Below are 24,753 nucleotides of genomic sequence, written 5' to 3' on the forward strand. Positions count from 1 at the left end.
ATATCAACAAACTACCTCAGAAACTGACCTCACAGTGTGATTGAATAAGGCCTTTTCCTGATTGGTGTGCAGAAAAGCCTGACATCACATTTTTCTCCCAACCAGTTCAAACCGGAGATAAGAGCACAAACAGAAAAACAAATAAAGAAATCTCTCAATTTAAAATGAAAAAGAAATATCAGCTCCATCTTCGGCAGAAAAATAATGTTCTCACGGACTCCATCAGTCACAGTAAAAAGCCGACAGAGGAAGTATGTGGCCGGGGCCTTCGAGGTAGGCAGGCAAACTGTTTGGGCTCATACCTACCTTTGTCTGAGGGATGAAAACATTCAAATAGAGCCGGGATATTTTTGCAACTTTATCTTTAATAAAGCAGTTCGGGAGAATTTTGAAGAGAAAGGGAAAGGAAACATTCTCGGCCGCGAAGCCTTGTAAAAAGAAAACGAAAAAACACGATCAGTCAGTGCTGGATTGATAAGTCACTCCATTGTTGTTCTCTAACCCATCCACTCCCTCAAAGTAATTTGGAGCCAAGGGCAGTCACAGCCGAATTCTCATTGTGATACGCTGAAATTCAAAATGGGTGGAAAAAGAAAGAAAAAAAAAGAGCAAGACTGGTGACATTTGTGAGAATAACTACAATATGATGAAAAGTCATACAATGTGATTTCTACATGGACGCAAGCGTTCCACAGTCCAATCACCCCTCTAAGTCCAAATTGAGAGGGGCGGTGTAAACCTTTGATTATCCTTACAATGGGAACATTTTAGCGGCTGACAGCCGTGTAAATGCTCAATCCGATTTTTTCTCTCTTGCTGGAATAAATACGTTCTTCCTGCGCACGTCTCCCCCACGTGGGACAAACATCACGGAGGGAAACATGCTGGCGGCAAAAACAACGAGGCGCTCAAAGACGTCTGAAAGGACGAAAGGAGCCGGAATCGACGCGAGCAGTGGCGTTGAAAGCACGGGTCTGTCTTGTTTCATCTAGGTCATCTTCTTTTATTGAATGAATTCAGCGTTGTCAATAAAGCTGGTGGGGGCGAGGAAAAAAAACTTCTTGTGTTTCCTGCAGATTTGACACTTCAGAGCGGCAGAACCACTTTGTGCACGTGAAAAGAAGTTCTCCTCTGATGTTGTAAACACAGACAGTATGTTATCAGGCCATTTTCTTTAGCTTCCATGTAAACAGTAACAAGTATTTCTGTATAAACATAGTCAGTGATTCATCTGATTTAATGGCAATGCCTGGGGGGGGGGGGTTGTCACATCCAGCTCTGCGGCACCTGGTCGTCATTAAAGGGGAACTACTGTTTTTTACGACCTGGACCTTATTTCTACCATAAAATACGATCGTTTACTCACCCATATAACTTTTGTGATATCATCCAGGTCAGAAGACATCATCCGGGGTCTGTAGGTCAATCTACAGGCCCTGGATGACAATAACAGGTAACTCCGGACTCAACGGGGAATAGCACTAGCGTATCATAACAAAATATTGGTGAAATGAACGTGTTTCGCAGCAGATAATGCGTTATTTAGAGGCTGTGCTAATATAATTATTTCATAAACGAGTGCAAATGACACAAAATTTATATGGGTGAGTAAACGATCATATTTTATGCTAGAAATAAGGTCCATGTTGTAAAAAACAGTAGTTCCCCTGTCCCCATGTCTTCACTTCTTGATTGTTAGCCCTGCCCTGAGGTGTCTCACCTGTACCTCATTGTTCCCCTTGTATTCAGTCTCCTTGTTTCCTTCCCACTTTGCCAGTTCGTCTTTGTACTCCACGTCAGAAACTTTCTTCTCTTTTTCTAGTGAGCTTTTCTTTTCCTCACGATATTTTTGGACATCGTCTTTGCCTGCCTTTTAAGTAAAGACTTAACCCCCCTGCCTCCTAAGTCGTGCATTTGAGCCCTCCTCAACCACTTCCTCCTCACAGATTTGGGGTACTGTCAGCCTTTAGCTCACATCTCAAGACCAGTTTTTAATAATTTGACTGCTGAGTCTTCACATATATCAACATTAACTGCTGTCTAGTCATATATATTGATTCAACAAAAAGGCGATCTTATTTGAATTTGTTCATTTTAATATTCTAAATGCTTTTTTTAAACCGAGTGCGGCGGTTCGGTCAACATTTGTCGTTTTAAAAATTTGCTCCCTTTAAGAATCGACTTAATGCGGAATGCATTTAAAGATTGATTGCTGGGCTCAGCAAACACAAACATGATTTACTGTGGGGTGATGTTTAGCCTTGATAAGATTAGTCCTTTACCAGCGCCATTATCTGCAGTAAGAGCATGTATGCTGATGCTCACAGCAATTGTGTTATCTCATTATGGAAGTGCGTGGAGAATCAATTTTTAAAAAAGAAATGATTACTGTTGGTACACTGTGTAGCAATTCCATGGTTTTGTACTATACAGTTTGTACTAAATGCTAATGTTTGCTGTCCTTCCTTAGTTGGGGTCGGTGGAGGGGAATCCGTCCACTTTTTGCATATTGTATCTTAGAAAATAAATTGCAGGAAATGACACGGTGCAAACTGTGAATTTGGAACGTGTTGTTTTTCCAGGCGTGCCGGTCACGTCGAAAACAAAGGCTGCTGGACGTGCGCATGCATGCATGGAGATTTATTGAAGACGTTTCCCCCCCAACTCATCCATGTGGATTCTTCTGTTCTATTTTTCACTGTGCTCCAATTTCAGTCTTGTTGCTAATGCTGAACTCGAAGGAGGTTGTGCGTTTGTTTACAAGAGAAAAGTCCATATAGATGGCCCCGCTCTCGTTGTGTTCACAGCCTTTATAAATTTAAGTTGTGACCTGTCTGATGACATTTTCAGAGATTAAGTTGGTGGATAGAAAGTTAATATATTCTAATGAGGAGTATGTCGATATTCCCAGTGAGCTGATCTTTAAACTATACCTGTGCATTTCCTACATTAGCATGCTAAACTGCTAGCCTCTGTGACACCTAGCGGCGGTGTTCTCTCACAAGTTGTGTTACCACCAAGCACATAAGCCTTATTTAAATTCTTTAAATGTTTAAATGTGAGGGTTTTGTCCTTGATTCGGGAGATGAGCAGCCATTTCAAATTTCTTGGCTACCACCAAGTATTTGAAGGCAGCATAATTTAGATAAGCTAATCTAAGCTAAGCAGCTGACTGTAGCTTCACATTTACTGAACAGAAGAGACAATTCCATCCTTCTTCTCATCTGAATCTATATATGAAAATGTAATATCTTAAAATTTAGTCCAATCAAAGGATCCCTATAAAAACAAGTTAGAGTTATATATATATATATATATACACACACACATACACATCTTTTGTGGGATATTCCTGAAGCAGTCTCACCACTAGCCACAATTCGATTACATTATTTTTTTTCCCTCCCATCTGCTGCAAAGAGCTCTTCTGTTGCATTGTCAGACGGCAGTGTCCATCAACAGCGCACTCGACCACAAGTGAATTTCGTATGCATTGTGTTATCTTTGAGGATGCTTAATTTCAGCACTTTTCCGGCGCGGGCGCCCTGCATACTGAAACCCGGTTACAATTAGCATGCGGTATATAATTGAGATGCAGCCTGTGTGAAGACTTTTTTTTCCACTGTTGTATTTCAGCACCACGGACAGCACTTGCCTCTGCAGAGTGCACAGGTTAGCGCCACAATAGCGCCCCTAGAGCGGGTGGGGATTAAGTAAGGCGGTCAAGGACTCTTAGGCAGAGTAAATGCTCGCTGTCACCGGGGCTCGAGCTCAGACCCTGTGGCTGAAAGATGGCAGATGATGATGACTTTATTGGATCACACAGAAACGGGAAGAAAATGGTGCTCGGTTATTGCAGTGTTTGTTGTAAGGTAAATTTAAATCAGCGGCATTAGCTGAAGAACCTGTTTGATATGTGTCTCCAGGACACCCCAAGGACAGCACCCCTCTGACCAGTAATACCATTAGTATTTTTTATCTTCAATGCACTCTCATGTAATTACCCTTCTCCCTGAAGGCAAAACCTTCCTACTTGGCACTACCCTTCTGTGCTCCTCTTGCCTTAATTCAAGCACACAGAGCCATGCACATACACAAATAAAGACCCCTTTTAACAGCTGGGACGCTGCCAGCCTGTGTTTGTGTTGCCGCTGATAATGTGCCGCCAGTATATTTGTCACTCCCCGACACCACCCCTCTTCCCCGCTCCAAGGGGAAATAGCTGTGCCAGCATGTACACCGGCTACACGTGGGCACCAATTCAACACATGCACATGTGGGATATTACATGGATTCGTAACCTTGCGCACGTGCAGGTAGATCTGCAAGTGCACCCTGTGGACGCTTGATATAGATGCTGGGACATACAGACGCTCCACAAGCACCTGTTGAGAAACAAGAAACCGAGGGATGGGTAAAGTGTATTGTGCACACCCGCCCGTTGGATGCTCGCTTGTGCACACTGGCCTAATTTCCCATTCAAATTTTACATTCATGTCTAATTAGGAATAGCTCTTTCTGCCTACTCATTATCAGTGTTTGACCTTTTGCTTTGGCTGTTTGAAGAGCCGAGCGCTAGTCGATGGGTGGCCGGTGATAATAGCTTGTCATTTAGCTCAACACATGCTGATTAAATAAGATAGGCCCGCACACATACGAGCCTGTTGTTCCCTAAGGGCTCAGCCAACAAGGGGAGCACCTACTGTAAACACAGAGATGCTCGGACAACAATATAGTTTCCACAGGCAGCACGAGAACAAGAAGACATGACAAGATCAAACAGTTCCTGTGCTTACTGCACCCCCCCTCCCCCTTCCAAATTTTACTCGATCTCCCTTATGCAAAGTCTCATCGGCATGAATTAATAATACAACTTCAAACAGATGCAAATACATTGTTCTGTGTCCTCTCCAGCTCTGACAAATGCTTAGGTATGTAGGCAGACTCCATCCGATTCTGACGCTGCGATTAATTCTCTGGGGACAGGATGCCTATTCCAAAACTTGACTCTTGTGGCCTTTAGCAGCTCTAAGTTTTATAGAGAGAGTATTTACATAATGTATATTGATCCCTGAGACACAGTGAAACAAGGCCTGTGCTATGTGTTCTTGCATTAAAATACGGGAACGGTATTTAAGTATGTCTTAATTTAGCATATAAAAACAAGCTGCGCACAAACGTACGCGAACGCAGACAGAGACATGCACGACACACAAATGTTGGCAGAAAAGTGGGTTCGGTATGTCTTTCATAAGCTGTATCTGTGTGTGGGCTGCTGTGGCATGCATAAAATATTATTTTCTCAACAACTCGAGGTTGTGGAGGAGTTAGTTCAGGAAGGGGTGGGAGAGAAGGCCAGGGGATATACAGTATTTGGGCAGCTGACAGCTGCGTGCGTGTACGTCTGTGTGGGAGTCTTGGAAACGGGAGTGGGAGTCGCTGGCGTTTGAAATGCAATGAGGTCCTTTTGAAAGGAGCTCCTGTCACAGGTAAGCAGGGTAGCGAGTGCAAGAAGTGTACGGTGATAAAAGGAGAAGAGGAGAAGTGCCCATGCTTTAGGGTGGCATTCGGTATCTGAGGGCTTTTTGCACAGTCTGAGGAAAGCACTCAACGCTGCACACACTTAAATACAAAAGCCCGTGGAACATACATACGCACTTTGATCCTTTTGGTAACAATCCTTAGATTTTGGGGGACCAAAGTAAAAAGCATTTTTTTTTTTTTAGCCCTGGTTTGGGGACCAAAGAGTCTGAGCTGATGCTTTGTTTAAGCCCAGAACAAAGACATGATTCCTTTGCTGAAGGTGATTGAGAGATGCTCTTGATGTTCTCTTTGCTTTCATGCATACTGTAAGGATAAAGATATGCCTTATAAATCAATAATTCCCCACATCACGTGCCCGGTGCCTGGCGCAGTGATGTCCTCCCCTCTATCGGTCTCTGTCCTCTGTAGTGCACCCTTTCTTCACAAGCTATTGAATGTCAGAAAAATGCTGGTTAAAAAATATTGCTTTCTTTCAAATCCTGCTCAGTTTATACATGTGGGTTTAATGCAGAATTTATTAATGTCATGCCCTTTCAGGGATATGACTAATTATGAGAGAAAGGCTTGAAGGAGAAGGTGCTACGGAGGTGAGGTTATATAGCTGTTTCATCTGTCAACACTTTGAAACTGGTTCGCATTGCTCACACATTAGGGCTCTTTCTGTTGGTGATTAATCAATAGATACCTCTCTTGCTTGCTTCTTTCCTTCCCTTTTCTATTCTAGATGGGAAATTGATGACAGGCTTAGAAAAGGACAGACTTTGAAACTGCTGTCAAAATGTGTGTGCGTGTTTTTTTCCCAGGACATATTATACCACCCTTTTTAGAACTTCGGAAACGCTTATCTGCCACCGAAAAGCGATAAAGTACTATGTGAAAGTAAAAAAAAAAAAAAAAAAAAAAAAAAGTAATAATTGAAGATGAAAATAGTGGATTGCCTGTAGGTTGCAGGCTGTGGAGGTGTAATTTGGTTGTGAATGCTGGGAGAAAATGTAAAATGAAATCCGCGAGAATTTATGGTTGTGAAGCGCTTGCATCGGAAAGGTCATAGCTCTGTCATTTAAAAAAAGATTTCAATAAATGGCTGCCTGTGTCTCCTGTGAGACACTCAAGCTGTATGGCTGAGTGGGTGACGCTGGAGCACTGGTGGAGAACAGAGGGAGAGAGTGATGGAGCACATCCCTAACACCCTTCCGGAGATAGAATACCCTAGTTAACTCCTAACGCCCCTGGAGATCAGGCATCCACCGCAAGGGCAGAATAATACTGCATCTCTGGTGCAGCTGGTGAGCATTGTTGACAGCATTGATCCAAGATCCCTCATTACCGAATGAGAGAAACCCCTTCAGCAACGTCACCCTGGAGAGGGCTGGAGCTTGGCTGGGGGATTGAGAGAAAGATAGGGGAAAGAAATGAACAGGAAAGTAGACAAAAAGAAGAGAAATGGGAGAAGATGGAGGGGATCTTTTAGAAGATGAGGGCGGGAGGGGGGGAAGGATGAGGAAATAAAGGGAAAGAGCGCAAGAAAATCAGGTAGGAGAACTGCAGCAAACTGTTGTTAGGTGCTAGTAAGGCCATGCAACAACCTCCTTCCCGTTTCACAGTGAAAGGATCGATCACCGGTCAATCGATCACAGCCTACAAGGAACACAGAGGAGAAAAACTGTGTTGGCTTTGCAGTTTGCATGTAGGAGACTAAGCAGTTCTCGCGGAAGCCGCCTCCAGCTGTGAAGTGAAGTAGTGCAGGGATCCTCACAATCCGACATTATTGCTAAGGCTTGAGGGGGCATTAAGGCTTGCAGGGGATGCATCACAGAGCTGTCTCTTGTTCCGTGACATGTGAACTTGAAGTGTAACATATCCCCGTTTTTTTTTTTTTGTTTTTTTTTTAATGGTGGGTTTTAATAGCTGTGTCATGCAGAATAAGAACGACTCTCTCATAATCAGGGAGCACACGGGGGGACGGCAGGACCAGGGACAACTTCCCTTCAGAGTTATTCTCACTAGGCCCACATCTTAGCATTCGCAACAGCAGCCTTCTCCTTCTCTCTCCCATCGCTTTTATGGAGTACCGGCTCTAAATCCACCTCTGTGCTCCGTATCCCTCCCTGTACGCTCAGCTGCATGTGCCTCGGTGTTGTCCAAATAGGCCAGGAATAATTGGATCAGCAAACATTGTCTTATGGAGATGGGGCTCTCCTTTTTGTTTCCAGTGACTGTAATTTTTGGCCCAATGAGATACTGTTTAATTAGGTTATACTGTATGATTTTAATGCAATTTACACCATAATCTGATGACATTAGACATAATGCAGCTGACATTATGTCTAAAATGCACTCTAAGCAGCACTATAGAGCATCTACAGCTGTAATGATGCTTATTATCAAATAAAACGGCGACTGGATTTCCTCCACAAACTTTCTAAGCAGGATGCTTGTGGTATATCATGGATACTAATCCTTTCCATATCATGCGCATGCGCTAGGTATGAAACATTCATTTCAGTTTCCATTTGCCATATTTTCTAGAATGATAAGTAAGGGCCGTGTCTCTCTTATGGCAAGGCCAGTTCTCTTCCCCTCTCCACATCTATTATCTCTCCTTTATAGACCATAATGATAAAAAAGAATCACAGTAAAACACTGTGACATTTCAAATCTCTGCACTGAGCTGGTTGTCAAGGAGATGTCTCGGTGAGATGTGTCGGGTAAAAAGAGGAAGTGCTCTTTTAAAAGAGCGTTTACCCGGCCGCTGGAGGTGTAATGTGCCTGCCATTAGGACTCTGCAGGCAAACATGGAGCCTCAGAAGCGCACGGTTCTCCGGCGCGAGGCTGCGCCCTCCCAAACTCCAGAGGCTCTCGGATTCTGGATCAGAATCCATTACAGTCTTCAGCAGCACACCCAGATGACAGCCACGCTGGTGATCTCTGCATCAGAGAAGCACTGTTTTATCAAAACAGACTCGGACCTGAAGACCTTTTTCATCACGGCTCTCTCTTGGATCGCTTCATTCCCTACGTGGAACCGCCGGACTTCGCGGCCTCCACGTAGAGGGAACCAGTGATGAAACTGACGGAAAGTGCCAAAACCTATTGTTGATAAAAGATGCATACTGCTGTGTTGTGTTGGGGGTATAGCAAGACAGGCTGAAAGGCAGATAGAGTGAAGCAGCTGTCAGAGTGGTTGTTTGTAGCCCCACGCGTACGGCGCTTTGGGGAAATAATAAACTGCATCATTAGAACCCCTGTCATTCACACGCTGTTTGCAGCAGACTGGCTGTAAATACCTACACCGATGCATCACACACAGAGCACAGGTCACAATCATTAGGCGGCTAATTTGGCAAAGGAAAACAGATCTTATGAGATGACGTGCAGGTTTAAATCACAAAGCAAGGCCTGGCGCAGACACAAATTAGCGTCAAATGCTGGAAACTGCAGTTTTGCTATTTTCTATAATTCATACTTTTTCTGGTAGAAATGCACATCATCAGCTCTCAGGCCTGTTGCTCATGGGAATAAACTGCTTTTTCTTTTTTTTTTGGGAGGGGGGGAAATGTGCTGCTGAAAGGCTGCCGGCAGAAAAACACTCAACTTCCACTGCTGTCATATTAATGAGTCAGCATTCCAGCGCGGGACCACGGTGCAGCCATATGGCATCACCTGAATGAGTCTAACCGGCGATCCAGACGACCTCCTGACGCCTGTGCGTGTTTATGTCTGTGGCCGGTGTGCGCCTGCCACACCCCCTCCTCCTCGGTGCGGTGGTATGATCCAGGGATAGTGTTATAGCAGCACCGAGTCTCACCAGCAACAGCATCAGCCGTCAGCCTCGTCGGGTTCAACTGCGGCTAAACGCACCGCGCCGGGCTCCCTGTCACACGGCACGGCGGAGCTGGCTGGCGTACAGCCCCCACGCAAGGAGATCCCTTCCCTCTCCAAGTCGTTGCGTCGTCCTCCATCGGCATTCGAGTGAGAGCGAGCGAGCATCCTCAGCATCAGCACCACCACCACCGCCGCCGCCACCACCGCCGCCTCGAAACCAGAACACCGAGAGAGAAGAAGGAAAGAGAGAGACACACAGATAGAAAGGTGTCTCGTCCACATTTTTAAAACAGGAGGCACCGCGTCTCGACTCGCGTTTCTGCCGGGAGGGATTGCACAGTCTTCAGCGTTTGCGGGCTGCTTTGTAGCATGGGATCGGACTAAAGGAATGGCTTTACGTCGGGAAGGTAAGCGACACGTTCAGTTCTGGCCTTGAGTGGGCTCGTTCGGGCTCAGATCTGCTGCTGTGTTGCTTGGCCAAACGAGGCTTGGATTGCTGAGACAACGTGAGTTTACAGGAAATGGTTATTATCAGCTGTTCAGATGTGCTGTGCGGCGATACGACCCTTGTGTGTGTGTGTGTGTGTGTGTTTGGGTATTGTGTGTGTGTGTGTGTGACAGAGAGGCAGACAGAGATGGAAAGTGCATATGTGTGTGTGCGTGTGCGTGGTGCGGTTCTTATGAAAATCAGTGCGCCTCCTTTTGAAGTGCGGGGCTGCAGACTTTGTGCATGCCTCCGTGTTTGACAGCCAGTCTGAATGATGACTATTCAGGTACAGTGTGGAACAGCGGGCTGCCTGCTTGCTTGCTTGCTTCATGCGTGTGCGAGTGTCGTTTTTTTTTTTTTTTTTTTTTTTGCCTCAGCAGCGCTCGCCTCGCAGCCTTGAGTTGTTTTGCTCCAGTTCTGGCTCGTCCACTCCATCTCCATCAGCACTGAGATCCAGAGGGTATAGATCTCTCTGACGCGTGCCTTCTGTCTCCCAACATCAATGCAGCCCTACCGGGCCCGGGCCAGACACCACCAGCAGCAGCACCACAGGTCCAACAGGCAACATCAGGAAACACTGTGACCCTCTGTACTCTTGTCCGTTTTTAGGCATCTCCTGTCAACTCCTAACCCTCAGGGTGATGCTGCAGCCGGTGAAGCAGTTTCTTGACTGAGTTATTGAACTGCATGATTTCTATTTATTTATTTATTTATTTATTTACACTGGTGCTGCTCAAGTGGTGCGAGGGTAAATAATTAACAGCAGCAAATGCATTTTGATAAATCATAATTATTGTGAAGGCAGTGCAAATTGCGCCAGGATGGATATGCTCTGATAGATTTTAAATTGGACCTCCTCACTTCTCTCCTTCACAGCAGATTATAAATAATTGCTCGGAGTAAAGCACGGAGGGCATATTTCCAATAAATAAATAATTAAACCAGAAAAGCAAATAAATAAATAATAAATAATATTTCTGTGGAGTGAAATAGATTCTTCCATTGACTCGTGCCTTCCTTTTGCGAGATTTGTTAATCTCCCTTTATTTGACTAGGGAGTGGGAAGGCTTTCTGTGTTGCATTTAAAAAAAAAAAACAAAAAAAAAAAAATGCAAATACATTGTAATCAGAAACTGCTGGCTCTAATGCATGGATGCAACGCTCTGCTCCTCCGGCCGCTGTACACATTTCAGAGGACAGTATTGATGTTTGGATAGTTCCAACAATCGGGCATACCTGCGCTGTAACATATTATTTCAGGATCTGAGACCGGCTTTAATTACAAGCCTGTGCACTTGAACGCTGAATGCTGTCAGCGTAGCACTGTGTGTGTCACTGCCCTACCTGACGTCTCTCCCAATGACACGGGGGCCCCGTGCCTAATTCCTCCTCGGCTTGCACATTATTGATAGTCATGATAAAAATCAGGCAGTCTGTCTTAGCTCTTTGTGATTAATAGAGTGCATCTGTGCAGGAGGTTAGATAATACACACACTCTCTCTCCTTCTGGGCCTTCTCCACGCTTCTGAATAGAGAGATGATGATGTATGGGACCTGGGGAGGTTGATGATTGCAGCTCTACATTTATTTCTCCCACTGTACTGCGCTGTAGTGATGATTGGCTGCGTGTCATAGCAGGGGGGCTTCTCGTTCTATTGAATGGTGAATAGTGTGTGTGTGTGTGCAAGCTCGAAGGCCACATGTGGATGATTTTCTAGGCCCTGCCGTGTTGCAGTACCGTCAGTGATGATGAGCAGTGATTAAGTGCATATTTTTTTTATATTTTTTAAATGGCACACCCATTATGACAACGCCTTCACAATTAGAAGACGGGCCTTTTGAATTGAAATGTCACATCACCAATTATAAGCCGGCGCACACATGCCACCGATAAGGCGAGCGGCCCTGCCACACGGCCAATCAATCAGTCAGATGTTCGGGATTTTAGCTCGTGCCAAAGCACTCTGGTTTCCCCTCAGCAGCAGTTAGTGGTCAGCGGCTGTCGCTGTGGTGATTATCTGTGCCAGTTGTTGCACACTCACTTTTCTTTTTTAATTTTCAGGCATTGTTGTCGTTAAGCGGCTAGCGCATATGGCGTTTTGGAAATCAGAAGTAGCCGCTCAGCTCCTTGGCTTGGAGTCACATCATTATTTCAGTGCAACTTCCTGACAATTTAGGCCCGGAGTGCCGATTGTTAGGATACTGGCGTTCTGCCTCTGCTGTCAGCAGATCCCATTGTCCTGAGTCAAGAAACACAAACGGGAGGGGGGGGGGAAATATAAAAAATCTTCAGTTACGTCCAGTAATTTGTGTTTTTCTGAGATTTGAGTGATATTGCATGGCCTTTGGATAGTGCAGTGCTGTACGAGACAGCGGGGGAGTTCTTTTTGTTATCCAGCCCTGCATTATTTATGAATTTTCATTCCAGGAATGCAGTAGCCCCTGGCACTGTAATGCTCCTTTTCTCCCATGGAATCGCTATCACACTTCCCTTCTGACCAACAAGTTCCTCTGCAAAGCTAAATTTCCTTAATGAAATTGGGGTCATGAATTAGTGAGAGGACGACGTGAGACGCGTCAGAGGTTGTTTTTAATATAGAGTGCAACACTTAGTGGTGCAGTCAGAGTTTAAGCTTACAGGCAATATGAGGCCCAGTGGGAGTCTCTATCCCCCTCTTTCTCCTTCTCCCCTATCTCTGCATGTCCATCATATGCTAATATTGCAATTGGGGGGGGGGGGGGGGGGGGGGGGAGTATAAAATGTGCCAGGGTGTTCGCCACCCTGCTGATGATTTCAAAGTAAAAGCTGGACTGCTGTACTTGCATACACAAACACACACACACAGCCACTAAAAATATGAACCGCTATACAACTTCAAATATTTACCTTCTCGCTGCAATGCTGCTCCATCCTCAAGAGGAACTGTTTAACAAATCCTGCAGTGCTAATTAGCGTTTCCCCCATTCATTCGGCTGTGGTCGGCCTCTGCAGCAAGGAAATTGCCGGCACTGTGATTTTAAAAAAAGCGAAATGCGAAAAAGCACTATAATATTGCCAGATTACCCTATAAAAGAGAATAGGTCCAGTGTTCACACTTGTGTTTACAATTCATGCACTTGGAACAGCGAGGTATTATTAGCAAGAAAATAAAAAATAAATATGTGTTCACTGGCAAAAAGCAGTGAGTATGTGAAGCTTTGGTCCAACATATCCACATTTTGTCCAAATTGATTATAATACTTATTGTAATTACTGTAATTTTCCTAAATAAAAGGCTGTGTAGCCTTTTAAGTGTTTTATCATTAGCTTAAAAAAAAAAAAAAAAAGAAGAAGAACCTACTAAGAATTGAAACCAGACTTTTTGCCTGTTTTTCATTTAACGGGTAAAAAAATGGGAAAGCAGCTTTTATTTTCAAATAGCTTTTAAAAACTCCTCTCCTCTGTCTTTTTTTTTTCCTTCCTCTATGATGAATTATCCAAATACAATAGTGTTTATTTTTGTGTGCAGACCGAAAGCGGGACCAACAGCAACAGAGAAAGGGACAGAAATAGAATCAAAACCAAAATCACCTTCAGTTGCCAACGCTGCAAACACACACACACGCTAACACACGCACGTACAGCATACGCCCGAGGCGTTCTTCTTTAAAGTGTTCGGCTGTGTCTCAACTGGCATCTCCAGCCCCTCTATTCTCTCTTGTCTTCTTCCATTGGGCCATGGGCAAGAGTCAGGAACTATATGCCGTTAAATAAGTGGCGGGGGTGTTATGTGAGATTTATATTGTGAAAAAATGCTTTCGCAGCCTCCCTTCACACTCCTCCACCTTCACACCGGTCCCACTCCATTCAAATTCCAGTCAGAAGACAGAAGGATCAGAGCCACGAGAGGCTTACTGGTCAAGCCCACTTTACCTCTCTTTAAAATATGAGATTAATTTGTCAAGAGGAGTGTGTGTGTGTGTGAAGAGGAGTGCTGATGGAACACACCTAGGCGGACGATTGAGGTGAAAGAGCTTTGAGAGTATTGTTGATTTAAGGTTATGGAAATCTTTGAGGACTTGGGTCATGCTGTTATATTGGATTGCACCACGCACTGAAATACATCTAACAATTGCATTCATCAAGTGATCCCTTGATGTCAAGAGTCCAACACCCAAAAAAACCCAGTCCATTACCTGACGAAATCTATATGATATTACATTGTAGAAGATTTTTTGCTTGAACGGTTCATTCAAATTCGAATTGATTGTAAAAATGGATGCAGATGAGGTAAGATTTTCCTCAGTTGAATGGTTTTTGCAGATTGGGTATTGCTTAAAACAAACTAGGTGTAATATCTAAGCAGACACTTACTACCAGTCACACCAAACATTGAGCAGATGCACATCTGCATGGACACGTCTCCTGTCATAAATTTGCGCTAATCAAGTGAGAGAGCGGCTTCAGGAGAAACAAAAAAATCAATGTCCGTTTCTTCCCCCACTTTAATGCAGCTCAGGCTGTCGTTCACTTTAAAGTGCGCGTCTTGGCATTAGTGTCAAAATAATTAAGTTAAAATCCATTATATTTCATCCTGCTTTTGTTGACACGGAGGACAAAAGGGACGTGGCGCTGGCCAAGATTTCCACCGGCAAGATGTACAGCGGCGTGTCACCTGCAGTCCCGATCGATGCATGGGAACGTTCAGGGAAGCACTCGGTCCAAATCTCATCTGTCGGATATTCAGAAAAGAAAAACAAAAAACTTTGATCAACCCCGAAGACGAGTGATAATTAAACACCCGCTGTGCTCAAACAGAGTCATTGATCAGAGTTGGCCACACACCTGCTGCATGGTGGCACCAAAGAACACAATATAAACCTACATTTGTACCTTAAGAGTGTGATTAACAACTCAAATCTGAATAAGTTGCTATCTTCAGCTTTGTTGCATACCTATGAAATGATTTATTTGGCAACATAAAACACAGTGATGTTATACTGTAGATCTCTCCCTAAACGGGTTCATCTATTTCCTGCTGACTGGTAAATAGCCTCATGTGTATCATCAGTAATATTCATAGCTCTACTTTCTAGATGATCATGAATTATTAACGCATAGAAAAGATGAATGGCTCCAAAATGGTGCTTGATGCATCTCTGCTGGAAGCCGTGTTTTACACAATACAGCTCTGTAAAGTACAGTAGAGGACAGCGGTTCAACACGTGTGGTGCAGGGGAGTTGTTTTATTGTTCCGGTTTAATTTCAGAATGAGCCTTGATCCACCGTGAACTCTGGGATGTATTTCAAGTGTGTGTATCATCACCCAAATTGACTTCTTACTGCGGAGACACATACACTCTACTGATTGCCAGCCAAGATGCCAAGCCAAACTGCATGAAGAAAAGTGATGTAAGAAAAGAAAATCCAATATCTGCTCCAAGAAAATCGTGGCAGCTCTGTGCAGCCATTTTTCAAGTAAAGCAGACCTAAAACACGCTTTCTCCAGATGTAACAATCCTGAAATCCCACATTTTACAGCCGCGCGCCGCATGTCATCCCGACCCGATGTGCCTCCGAATGGGGAGAAATTTCGTATTTTGCTCACTTTAGTGTGCACGGAAGACACAATGCTTCATCTGACAAGCAACGAAATGAGAAATGCAAATTTTTAAGGAGCATGCTTGCTGCTGTTTTGCCTGGCAAATTTTTTATTTTTTATTTTTTTTCGAGGCAAAAGTCTGCGGTGGAAAATAAGATTCACGAAGAACAGAAGTGAGCCGTGTGATATTGACGAGAGAAAATCCTTAAAATGACTCCCTGTCATTTTCTAACTGCAAATACATTTTACAGTATTTGCTATTGATTTGAAGCTTACATGGTAAGCTCCTCAGGTTTTACTGATGCGTCTCGAGTCCAGTGAAACGTTCACGGCCGAAAACATTGCTCAGTTTTCTAATGACTCCGCATTAGTTCTTGGCGAGAGTCGGAATTCGCTGTATCTACTCGCCGGCGTGATTAAACAAGCTGTAAGCTGCAACCTTGAGGTGCATTTATATCTTTATATACAGTATATATACAGTGTATGAAATGTTTTCAGCCTCCACACATCCATGTCTCATCAGTTCTCAACAGACCACTGCCAGGACAACAGTTTGTTCGTCCCCGAGGTCGTGTTTGAGGAGCCGCTCCTCTCTTTGAGGAGAAGTATTTTCCTGTTCAAGGCTGCTGAATGCTGACCGTGCCCCCGGCCTACGAGCAGCCAGGAGAATCAGAGAGAAGGTGAGGGATGAGAAAAGATCTGAGGAGCAGGTGCGGCCGCGTCATGCACCCTGGACTTTTTGGATTTTCAAACATCACAGAAATACCCTTTCTCCCACGGACTCCTTGGTTTTTGGAGGATGACGAGTGTCACGCTGTAACAGTGTAGATGGAAGATTAGCCCACTTAGCATTGGGAAATCAATCTGCAGTGCCGCTCAACAGCTACTAGTAGATCTTTTCAGCTGCTCCTCCGCAGGACTAATACTCTTTCCACGCTCATTTCTCTGCAATCAACAGCTTCATAAAGGAAGACGCGCAGGAAACACTGTCTCAATCGCTAATCACCAAATCCAATTTCTGGAATCAATGGCATTGATTTATCAATTAATTTTGCATCTGCAACGCTGCCGCTTTGTTTTGCTTTGGGTATCGGAGGTTTTAGCGGTCAAATGCATTATTGAAAGAGGCTTTTTACCAAGCAGTGGCTGACGCAGAGAGCTTAGGAGGCTGTCAGTCATGATGTAAAGCTTTATTTGCAGAGCGAGTTAGTGTGAACAGCCTTTTAGTCCTGCTAGGAGGACACTGACATGTATTTATCTTGCGAGAGAGGAGGAATATCAAATGTGTTGAATAAGGCTTTGCCTTGTCAGGGATATTGATTAAGCGGTTTTGGGTGGTGTCTCTTGGCCCGGGTGTGTGTCTGCGTATTTGTGGTCAAGCGTCTGCATGCTGCTGGAGGTGAATGCAGCGTTGTGCACGTGTTTGCGCATGAGCGTGAACGCGGGGCAAGTGCGCTGTTGCATATTACCGTCATTCTTGTGCTTTGTGTTTGCTCCTCTGCCTTCTGGGGAATCAGCGGAGGGCTTTAGATCAGAGAGGAGAAGAAGAAGTGGACATGAATAGGAACTGATAGCGTGGTGAGAAGGAGTGGGAAAAAAAAAAAAGGCTACACCTTAGTCAAGATCTAAAAAGAAAGAGAAAAGTTATAACTGTAGTCAAGTTATAAAACGGCCTTTGAAAAGTTAAAGCCAAGCTGCTCCCTCGCTCTCGGCCACATTCAGAGGGCATGAATAGTGTAGGACCTCATGGATTTCTCCACGCTGCTCAAGCTTGCAGCGCCGATGTGGGATTTGAGCCGTGTCCACTATAAATAGTCAAATGGTCCAGGATGGCTTCCCAGCTCCTGACAGCTCCTGACGAGAGCCAGTCTGCTCTGCGAGTGGACACAGACTTCATGTCCTGCGTCTTTGGGCGTTGCGACACGATCGGGAACACGATGAGGATTGCTGCGCTATTGTGTCACCTATTTGACTCGCCTTGTGCGTTGATGCATTAACCTTGGGAGCTACTGTGTGTGGAGTAATGGAGATATGCAGAGCACTGGAGGCTGATGGGTAAAGACACTGCAAAGGCAAACAGAAACAGCGAGTCAAGGTTCACACAACGCCGTCTTTACTGAAAAGGCCAGTAAAGACCGTGTTGGTTTGTCTGTGGTGCGTGGGTGTACAAGTGCGTTGTTTGTCAGCTAGCGTGGAAAGCTGCAAGTATGTGTAGGCGCAAGGGCACTGCAGCTGATTGTCAGAATATTTCATCTCTGAAGCCTACTGTAGCATGGACACTGTACGTATAGTGGGATCCAGGCTGGTGTGTGTCTGAGCGTGTGTGGGTTTAGGCCACAATATGTGTTCCGCCGGTAAACTCGGCATTAGCGGCTAGAGATTTCAGGCTTGGTCAGCTATGAAAGCACGACTACGTGACCAGAGTGCTGCCGCCGCCCACAGATAGCTCGCCCTTATCCACTAATTAAAACCCTCTATCACTCCATGTCTCACTTGGCAATCTCTCTATCCTTCAATTCCCCCCATTTTCACTGTGAAATCTCTCCATCTCTCGTTATCTAACCATCACTCTCTCCATCCTTGATCGCCATTCATCCTTCGCTCCTCTCGGCAGGGCTCCCAGCGGGCGGTGTGCTGTTTTGTTGTGTTTTGGGTGGTCGAGGTATAACAGGGTCCTGTGGGTCCTTCAGGGCCCGCTCGTCAGAGTTGTCCCTGTCATATGCCTGAGGAGCCATGGTGCTGCTAACGAATGGAAGAGATAGTTTTTTAACACCCCCCACCCTACCCCGCAATCGCTCCATGCACACTCAAAATCACATCCTCACTCCAGGAGAGGCATCTCTCTCCGGCAGCTCACTGTTTACTCCCGTAGGACCTGTAGCCTGGATCTGCATTTGCAGCAGCAGACCGTGTCTCGATTTCTTCTGATGATTAAGCCGTTGTAATGGTAGACAAAATGAAAAGCGGCAAAACAACAGCGGGATTGTCATGACTTCACTTAGGAGCGTCTGCGGCAGTAGGCTTGTGCTGTGGCATGAATACATTTCTCAAGGTTTCTCATCGTCATTCCTGCGGCCTGCGAGGCCTGTTTAGTGAGCGGAATTAGCTGGCCTCTGTGCAAACAAGCTTCTTGGAAATGTGCAAGGCCAGAGCTAACAAATAAAGTAGCTCCCCCACTCGCTGGGGGTCTCCAGGCTGTTACGAACATAAGACCTTCTCTGCATGGAGGAAATGTATTTGTAATCCTGGAACTATACTGTATCAATAATCTGAGGAGCTAATATTGATGGATGGCACCGCTCTCTCCGTCCTCCTTGTTTATTTACCAATGTGAAACTCAATTTCTCTGCCTCTGCCCGGTCCCAGTCCTCTCCCTGCCTCGCTCTTTTCTTCCATTTTGCATGCTGCTCCCTTCTCGTTTGTCATGACTTCAGCACATTCATTTGAGATTGGGAAGTGTAAATCGGTTTCGGCTTGTCCTCGCGGCCCTCGCCTGCGCGCGCGACGATCTCTTGCCGCGCCGTTTGTGTTATTGTCGGCGCTGTTGGACATCTGAGAGACCCCGCCCCTCTGGAGGGGGGGACTTGGAGCGAAAATCCTGTTTAAAAGCAACTGTGGATGTGAGGCTCTATCACTTCTCTAAGCAGATTGAGGGGAGAAAAAAAAAACAGCACGCTTGTCCGCGGCTGCACTGTTTGAATAAATAGATGGATAGGAAAGGAAGGGGAGGGGAGGGAGGGGATCAAGGGGGTGAGGGGTCCCATTAGATATTATTGCATCTCTGTAGCCGTGGATTATCACTCCCGTTTGGTTGTGTGTGTGTGTGTGTGTGAGAGAAAGAGGGATAGATAAGAGACAGAAAGAAAGAGGTTAGCAGGGGATGAAGGGAGGAAGGGGATAACAATGTAATTTGATGCATGTGTTTCACCCAGTGTTGTCACTTTGTATTAATTTTAAACCGAGCGGTGAAGAGTTCATTACACACTGATGAATTATAGATTAGAGCTGAATTAGTAATAAAATCACACAATAACGTGTACATACATTGTCACTGCGTACAGCCGCTCGCTGCTAATCCGTTTATTGCACAAATATAGTGAATGGTATTTATTTTGCCGTAATTTGTGACGGCAGACTCTCAATAAATGTCTAATCTGAGACAGTACTGTGTTTAATAACGCTGGGCCCGAATGCATACATGTCTTTTATGCATAATTTCGCATGTGGATGATTAAGATCATGTTTAGTAACGGGCAGTGTAGTGACACAATCAGCTAAGTGCTCCACTAAAGCAACCCTGTGTCGTGTAGTCCCCTGCTCTTCACTCACATGAAAAAAATATGAGGGGAGATGATACAAATCTTGTAGCGAAGGTTTTGAAGATGCCTGTATTAAAAATTTACTCCAGCAGGAGCTGATTATTCTAGCATCCTAAACCTTGGCATCATTCTTGTTTTGCTTTTTTTTGCTTTTAATGAATAGTAACCTATAGCCATGCTATGGTGCCAATTGCACCCCAGGGTAGCTATTCCTCAATTGCAAGGCTAGGCTGGTGTTGTGCTCAGGTGGCACATGCTGACTTGTCCTAGAGAACGCCCATGTGTCTTGTTTGAAGTGAGCTTGGCTCTAGGAAACAACCTCCAGGTTTCAACATCAAAACCCAGAATCAAACCCCCTAATGGGCACCCCACTGTGGGCTAGAATTAGCAGGAATAACCCCCGCCAGCAGGCTTACTTCTCTAAATGCAGGGGCCTCGGAGGACGAGATGGAGGCTGGAAAGCACGTAAGGCAGGGGAGGAAGAGCAAGGATGCAATGATAAGAGAGGAGCACAGGTGGACTGATACAGGAAGGAGGGATGGCGAAAGAGGGGAAGGGATTAACCGGGAGAGAGGCGTGTTGCGAAATACCAGACAGTATTTCGAAGTTGTATACAAGCAGCGCTACATTCGCCCGGTGAAATGTTCACTCGACCGTCTGTGCGCACACATGACGGGGGAGCAAGATGGTGCACTCTTGTGCAGGATTGCATGCTTTCATTCTCGCGTGTAAGCGCGTGCCAGACATAAAACGGGACGGAGAGCCTCTGTAGAGACAGACAGCAGCCGGTGCCTGCAGCAAGCTCAGAGCTCACAGGGTAATGTATACTCGCTCCTCGCCGTACCAGAGAGAAGGTGACACCAGTCAATCCCGTTCTGACAGGGCAGCTGAGATAATAGCGGGCTTTGATTCCTTGCAATAACTCCTGCCAATCAAAATGAAAGGCATCGTGATTGCAGGGAACCACAAATGCATGTGTGTGTGTGTGTGTTGAAGAGCTTACTGTATGCCACAGTACGGCTGAGAGGATTGGATGCAAAACGTGTAGTCATGTTCTTTTAAGACGGCGTTGCGCTTTGCGCTGCCATTAAAGAGAACACAAAAGATGGATGGAAGGGAAGACGAGTGGCGAGCTTTCACAGATCATCTGCGCCATGATAATGTCTGCAGGGGCCGAGGGTGCGTGTGGGACGCGCGCGGGAGCGACTTGGCCCATTTTTTGACTGTTTTGCTGTCAGGGATCGCCGTGTGCGTGCAGACAGGTCTGTGCGTGTGCGTTGGGGAATGAGGAGGGTAAGCGCGAGGCCAAGGAGAGGAGCCTTTCAGGTGGAATAAAAGCATTACTGCAGTGGTAGAAAGGTCAGCTGTAAACTTGTATCAGACTAGTGGTGATCACCCTGTGCTGCAGATCTCTGAGGTATTGAGCAGGCACGCTCTAATGGCTTTGATATATGGACTACAGGACTCCCTGAAGAGGTCAATACCATAGCACTTTGTCTCTATGAGCAATGACCCTCTCAAGCTCCATTTAGAAGCTTTATAACTGCAGGAAATAGGCTGGAAAGGCCTCGAGCAGGGCACGATGAAAGAGAACTAATATGAATGAAGCATTTTCTAATCACTTCTTCTGTGCCCTAATCGTCGGCCCAATCAATCATTAGTTATGGCGGTATGAGTATATGGCTCCGGACGTTATCAGAAGTAGATTTTGATGTGGCGGAGAGAAGAACAAGAGAATCTGAGCTGAACAGAGCTAAAAGGGCTGATTTATCATTGCTCCACTTGGAAGGGCAATGACACTGTAAAGACTGGTGTCTAATAGCGTTTCATCATTACTTCAGAATCTGGTGAGTCACAGTGTTTAATGAGAGTGACAGGCGCTGGGCTCGGCTACAAATTTGTTGATTTATCTGCGGCTTGTCAATGCCCGTCTGTAAAAAAGAGATAAAGCTCATGGAGAAAGCCGCAACCGACGGAACGCTAAGCTGATTCTGGCCAATTTCTCTTCAAACACATCTGGATATAATGGCTACCACCGCGTTCCCTTCTCAGTGTATTGATTTGGAACTAACCTTTGGTGTGAAATATGAAAGAAGCCAAATACTGTATATGAATGTTGGCTGTAATTGGAATGAGCAGATGTTGCGGTATTGTTCCGCCGTGTTCAATAACAGTCTTCTTGTGCTATTTTTTCTCCTCCACCCTGTTTGTTTAATCCCCTGTTTCCCTTCATTTTCCTCCGCCGGCCCATCCTTCTCCCTCCCTCACTGTGTCTTTCCTCTCACCTCCCCTGCCTCCAGACTCTGTGCTCTGTGCTGTGGCTGTGCTGAGTGACTAAGTGGAGCGCTACGAGCCATGGAGGAGATGGACAGTAAACCCTACCAGCCGTTGTCGAAGGGGCGCCATGAAATGGAGATGTCCTACACCAGCTCGTCCGACGAGAGCGAGGACGGCCGCACCCATCACCGCTCCTACACCTCGCGCGAGACCCTGCCCGACTACACGCACGAGCTGCGCCTCACCCTCGGTTCGCATCGGGAACGGCAGAGCAACTACAGCCAGCCCCAACCAGGTAACAGCGCTTATCACGGCGTCAGGGCGTGCTAATGGTTACCTAAAAACATACTTCCACTGTTGCACAGACACTCTATGAATACTGGCTCCAAAAGAGACACATAGAAAAAAAATACACACACAAACACACACAGAGAGGTCTTTAAAAGGACCTATGTGAATTACCTATTACAGTCCACAATGAGCCAGAAGGACAGTCGGAGGCAGCCAATTACCTCTTCTCCACGGAGGTGATATTTCTCTCCCACAGCTAAACTAGGTCAACCCCAAACCTCTCTGGCCTCACCTGGGGTGGAACACCACCCTTCATTACACACACACTCGCAGATACAGACACGGGCGGACAGAGGGGCGCACACACACACACACCCGCGCGTCGACACGTACACACCGAAAAATTCTTTCCTGCCGGTGACAGGAGGAGAAATGGGCCAACACGCGCTGTGATGGATGGCCTTTATGCAGGTCATGTGTGGTGTTAAGAGAGAATCCGCACCTCATCAGGAGCATGCCGCTGTGCGGGGTTCACGGTGATCAATAGGTACTCTTTCCGCTACCTCAACCTCCTGCCTCTCTGCAAGACCTACCCACCATGCCAACAAGCAACATTAGCCATTCATAACAGTTACAACCCCCGACAAGCAGGTCGCTCCGGGGATTTCATGGCTTGAATGCCACCTGCTATGGATTTTGTCATACTGTTCTCCGTGCACCCACCCGTCGATGGCCGTTCGTCATTATGCTGCTGCTTCGTTATCTTCCACGGCGCCGCTGTGGTGTCAAAGACCACTTGCCTTTTTCAGTAGTTACCCAAACAACACAGCAAACAACATCCCCTGCCATCGGTGTCATATGGTTAGGTGCCGAGGACCCCCCCAAAGCAGACTTTGAAATGTCAATGGCAGCCGGTTCTGCAAAGCACATCTGTTCATCTTTGGGCAAAGGAGTTATATATAGTACACCCTACCTAAGTAACCAACTGTTAAGGGGGGACGTTGCCTCCAGTGACATTTTTAATGGATTACCGTGTTCCTGACAAAGATCAGCCGATTCGTTTCCCCTCTAATTCCCCGCCCATGTTCTTCATCTTTTCCTTCATCTTCTAAACCCGTCACATCTTGGCCTCCCCTCCCATCTCCTCTCTCTTTCCGCGTCCTCTCCCAGCTGTCTATTTGCCCCAATATTACAAATACCTCTCTTTCCGTTTAACTTATTTGCTCGCCCCTGCATTGCACCTGTCCCTGCTAAGCCTCTGAAAGATACTGTTCATAGACGGACAGATAGACGGCTCGATCGCCGTCTCCGTGATGGGTTTTGGAGCGCGCGAAACAGCTGACCGAAATAATTAACTCAAATTAATTAGTTAGCGCTTTTCAGCGTTCCATTTGCAAAGCTAGAAATGTGTTACAGAATAAATGTTTGAATTATTCATAAGCCTCGGATGATTCTGATCATTTGAGTATGCGAGGACCCTTTCACCACTGAATGCACCTTGTACTCTTTAACATCTCACAATTAAATCGGTTAAACAACGGTAATCCCATCCTTTACCGGCTTATTCCCGTTAAACCTCTGGCAGTAAATACGAAAAGATGAACCACTCTCTCAGTCCAGAATAGTGCCAGCTCATCCTCAGCCTGCTATCGGTGCCCACCATCTCCACCAGTCACATATTAGATCAGTCTGAGTTCATTAAGCTTACAAAGAGTATTGCTAAGCGTGCACAATGACAATTAAAGGAGTCTCAGATGAGTTTTCAGCAACTCTGAGTTTCCCTCATCTTGATTCTGGCAGCTGGACAGTAGAGGATACTATTTAGAGAGACTTCAGGTAGTTAATCAAACTTAGTCTGTAATTAGGATAGATTTTTAAAAAGTAAGGGGCCACGCAGAAGGACAAAAGGGAGCTTCTCGATCCCCATTATCTTCCCTCAATTTGTCCTACTTTTTTCTTTAAGATTATTCCCTGATCTATTATTGTCTCCTTTTTTTTTTTTTTTTTTTTTTTTTTACATCTGCATTAGGCTGAAACCCAGACTGTTATGTCAAATAACAAGTAGTGTCGAAAAGTGCTGTCATATATAAATTGCCTTTTTTTTGCTAAATATAATAGCAGGAAATGGAAAGTATTTTCCCTGTAATCACTCTCTCAAACCCCTCGTAGCTTTATAAATATGTTTCTAAATGAAATGGGTTGACAACTTTTCGGTTTGCAGTCAATCCATGTTTGCTGCTACTGGGAAATAGCCTATTTGCTCCTGAATTGCCCTCTTGCAGCCAATTTGAGCTAAACAGTAGTGTGTAGTGGTGACCAATCTTAGGCCGGTTTAATTCCAGCGGAACAGTATGTGAGCCACAGTTGGTCTTGACCCCATCAAACCGGCACAGCAGGACGTATCGCTGGTCAATGGAGTGGTCAACAG

At 45.5% G+C, this 24,753-nt stretch overlaps 1 protein-coding gene across 1 annotated transcript in view; it reads left to right on the forward strand.

Moving 5' to 3' along the window:
* Window positions 1-22,112: 22,112 nt before the first annotated feature.
* The window catches only part of tenm1 (teneurin transmembrane protein 1), a gene marked incomplete at its 5' end in the record, with an annotated part of 159,791 nt that continues 157,150 nt past the window's right edge, over window positions 22,113-24,753 (forward strand). The window contains one exon of the mRNA XM_084549760.1: window positions 22,113-22,329. Within this exon, the coding sequence (XP_084405886.1) occupies window positions 22,113-22,329 (217 nt within the window). The remainder of the gene's footprint in view (window positions 22,330-24,753) is intronic.

The sequence above is a fragment of the Chelon labrosus genome, assembly GCF_963514085.1.
Source record: "Chelon labrosus genome assembly, chromosome: 8".
Classification (NCBI taxonomy): Eukaryota; Metazoa; Chordata; class Actinopteri; order Mugiliformes; family Mugilidae; genus Chelon; species Chelon labrosus.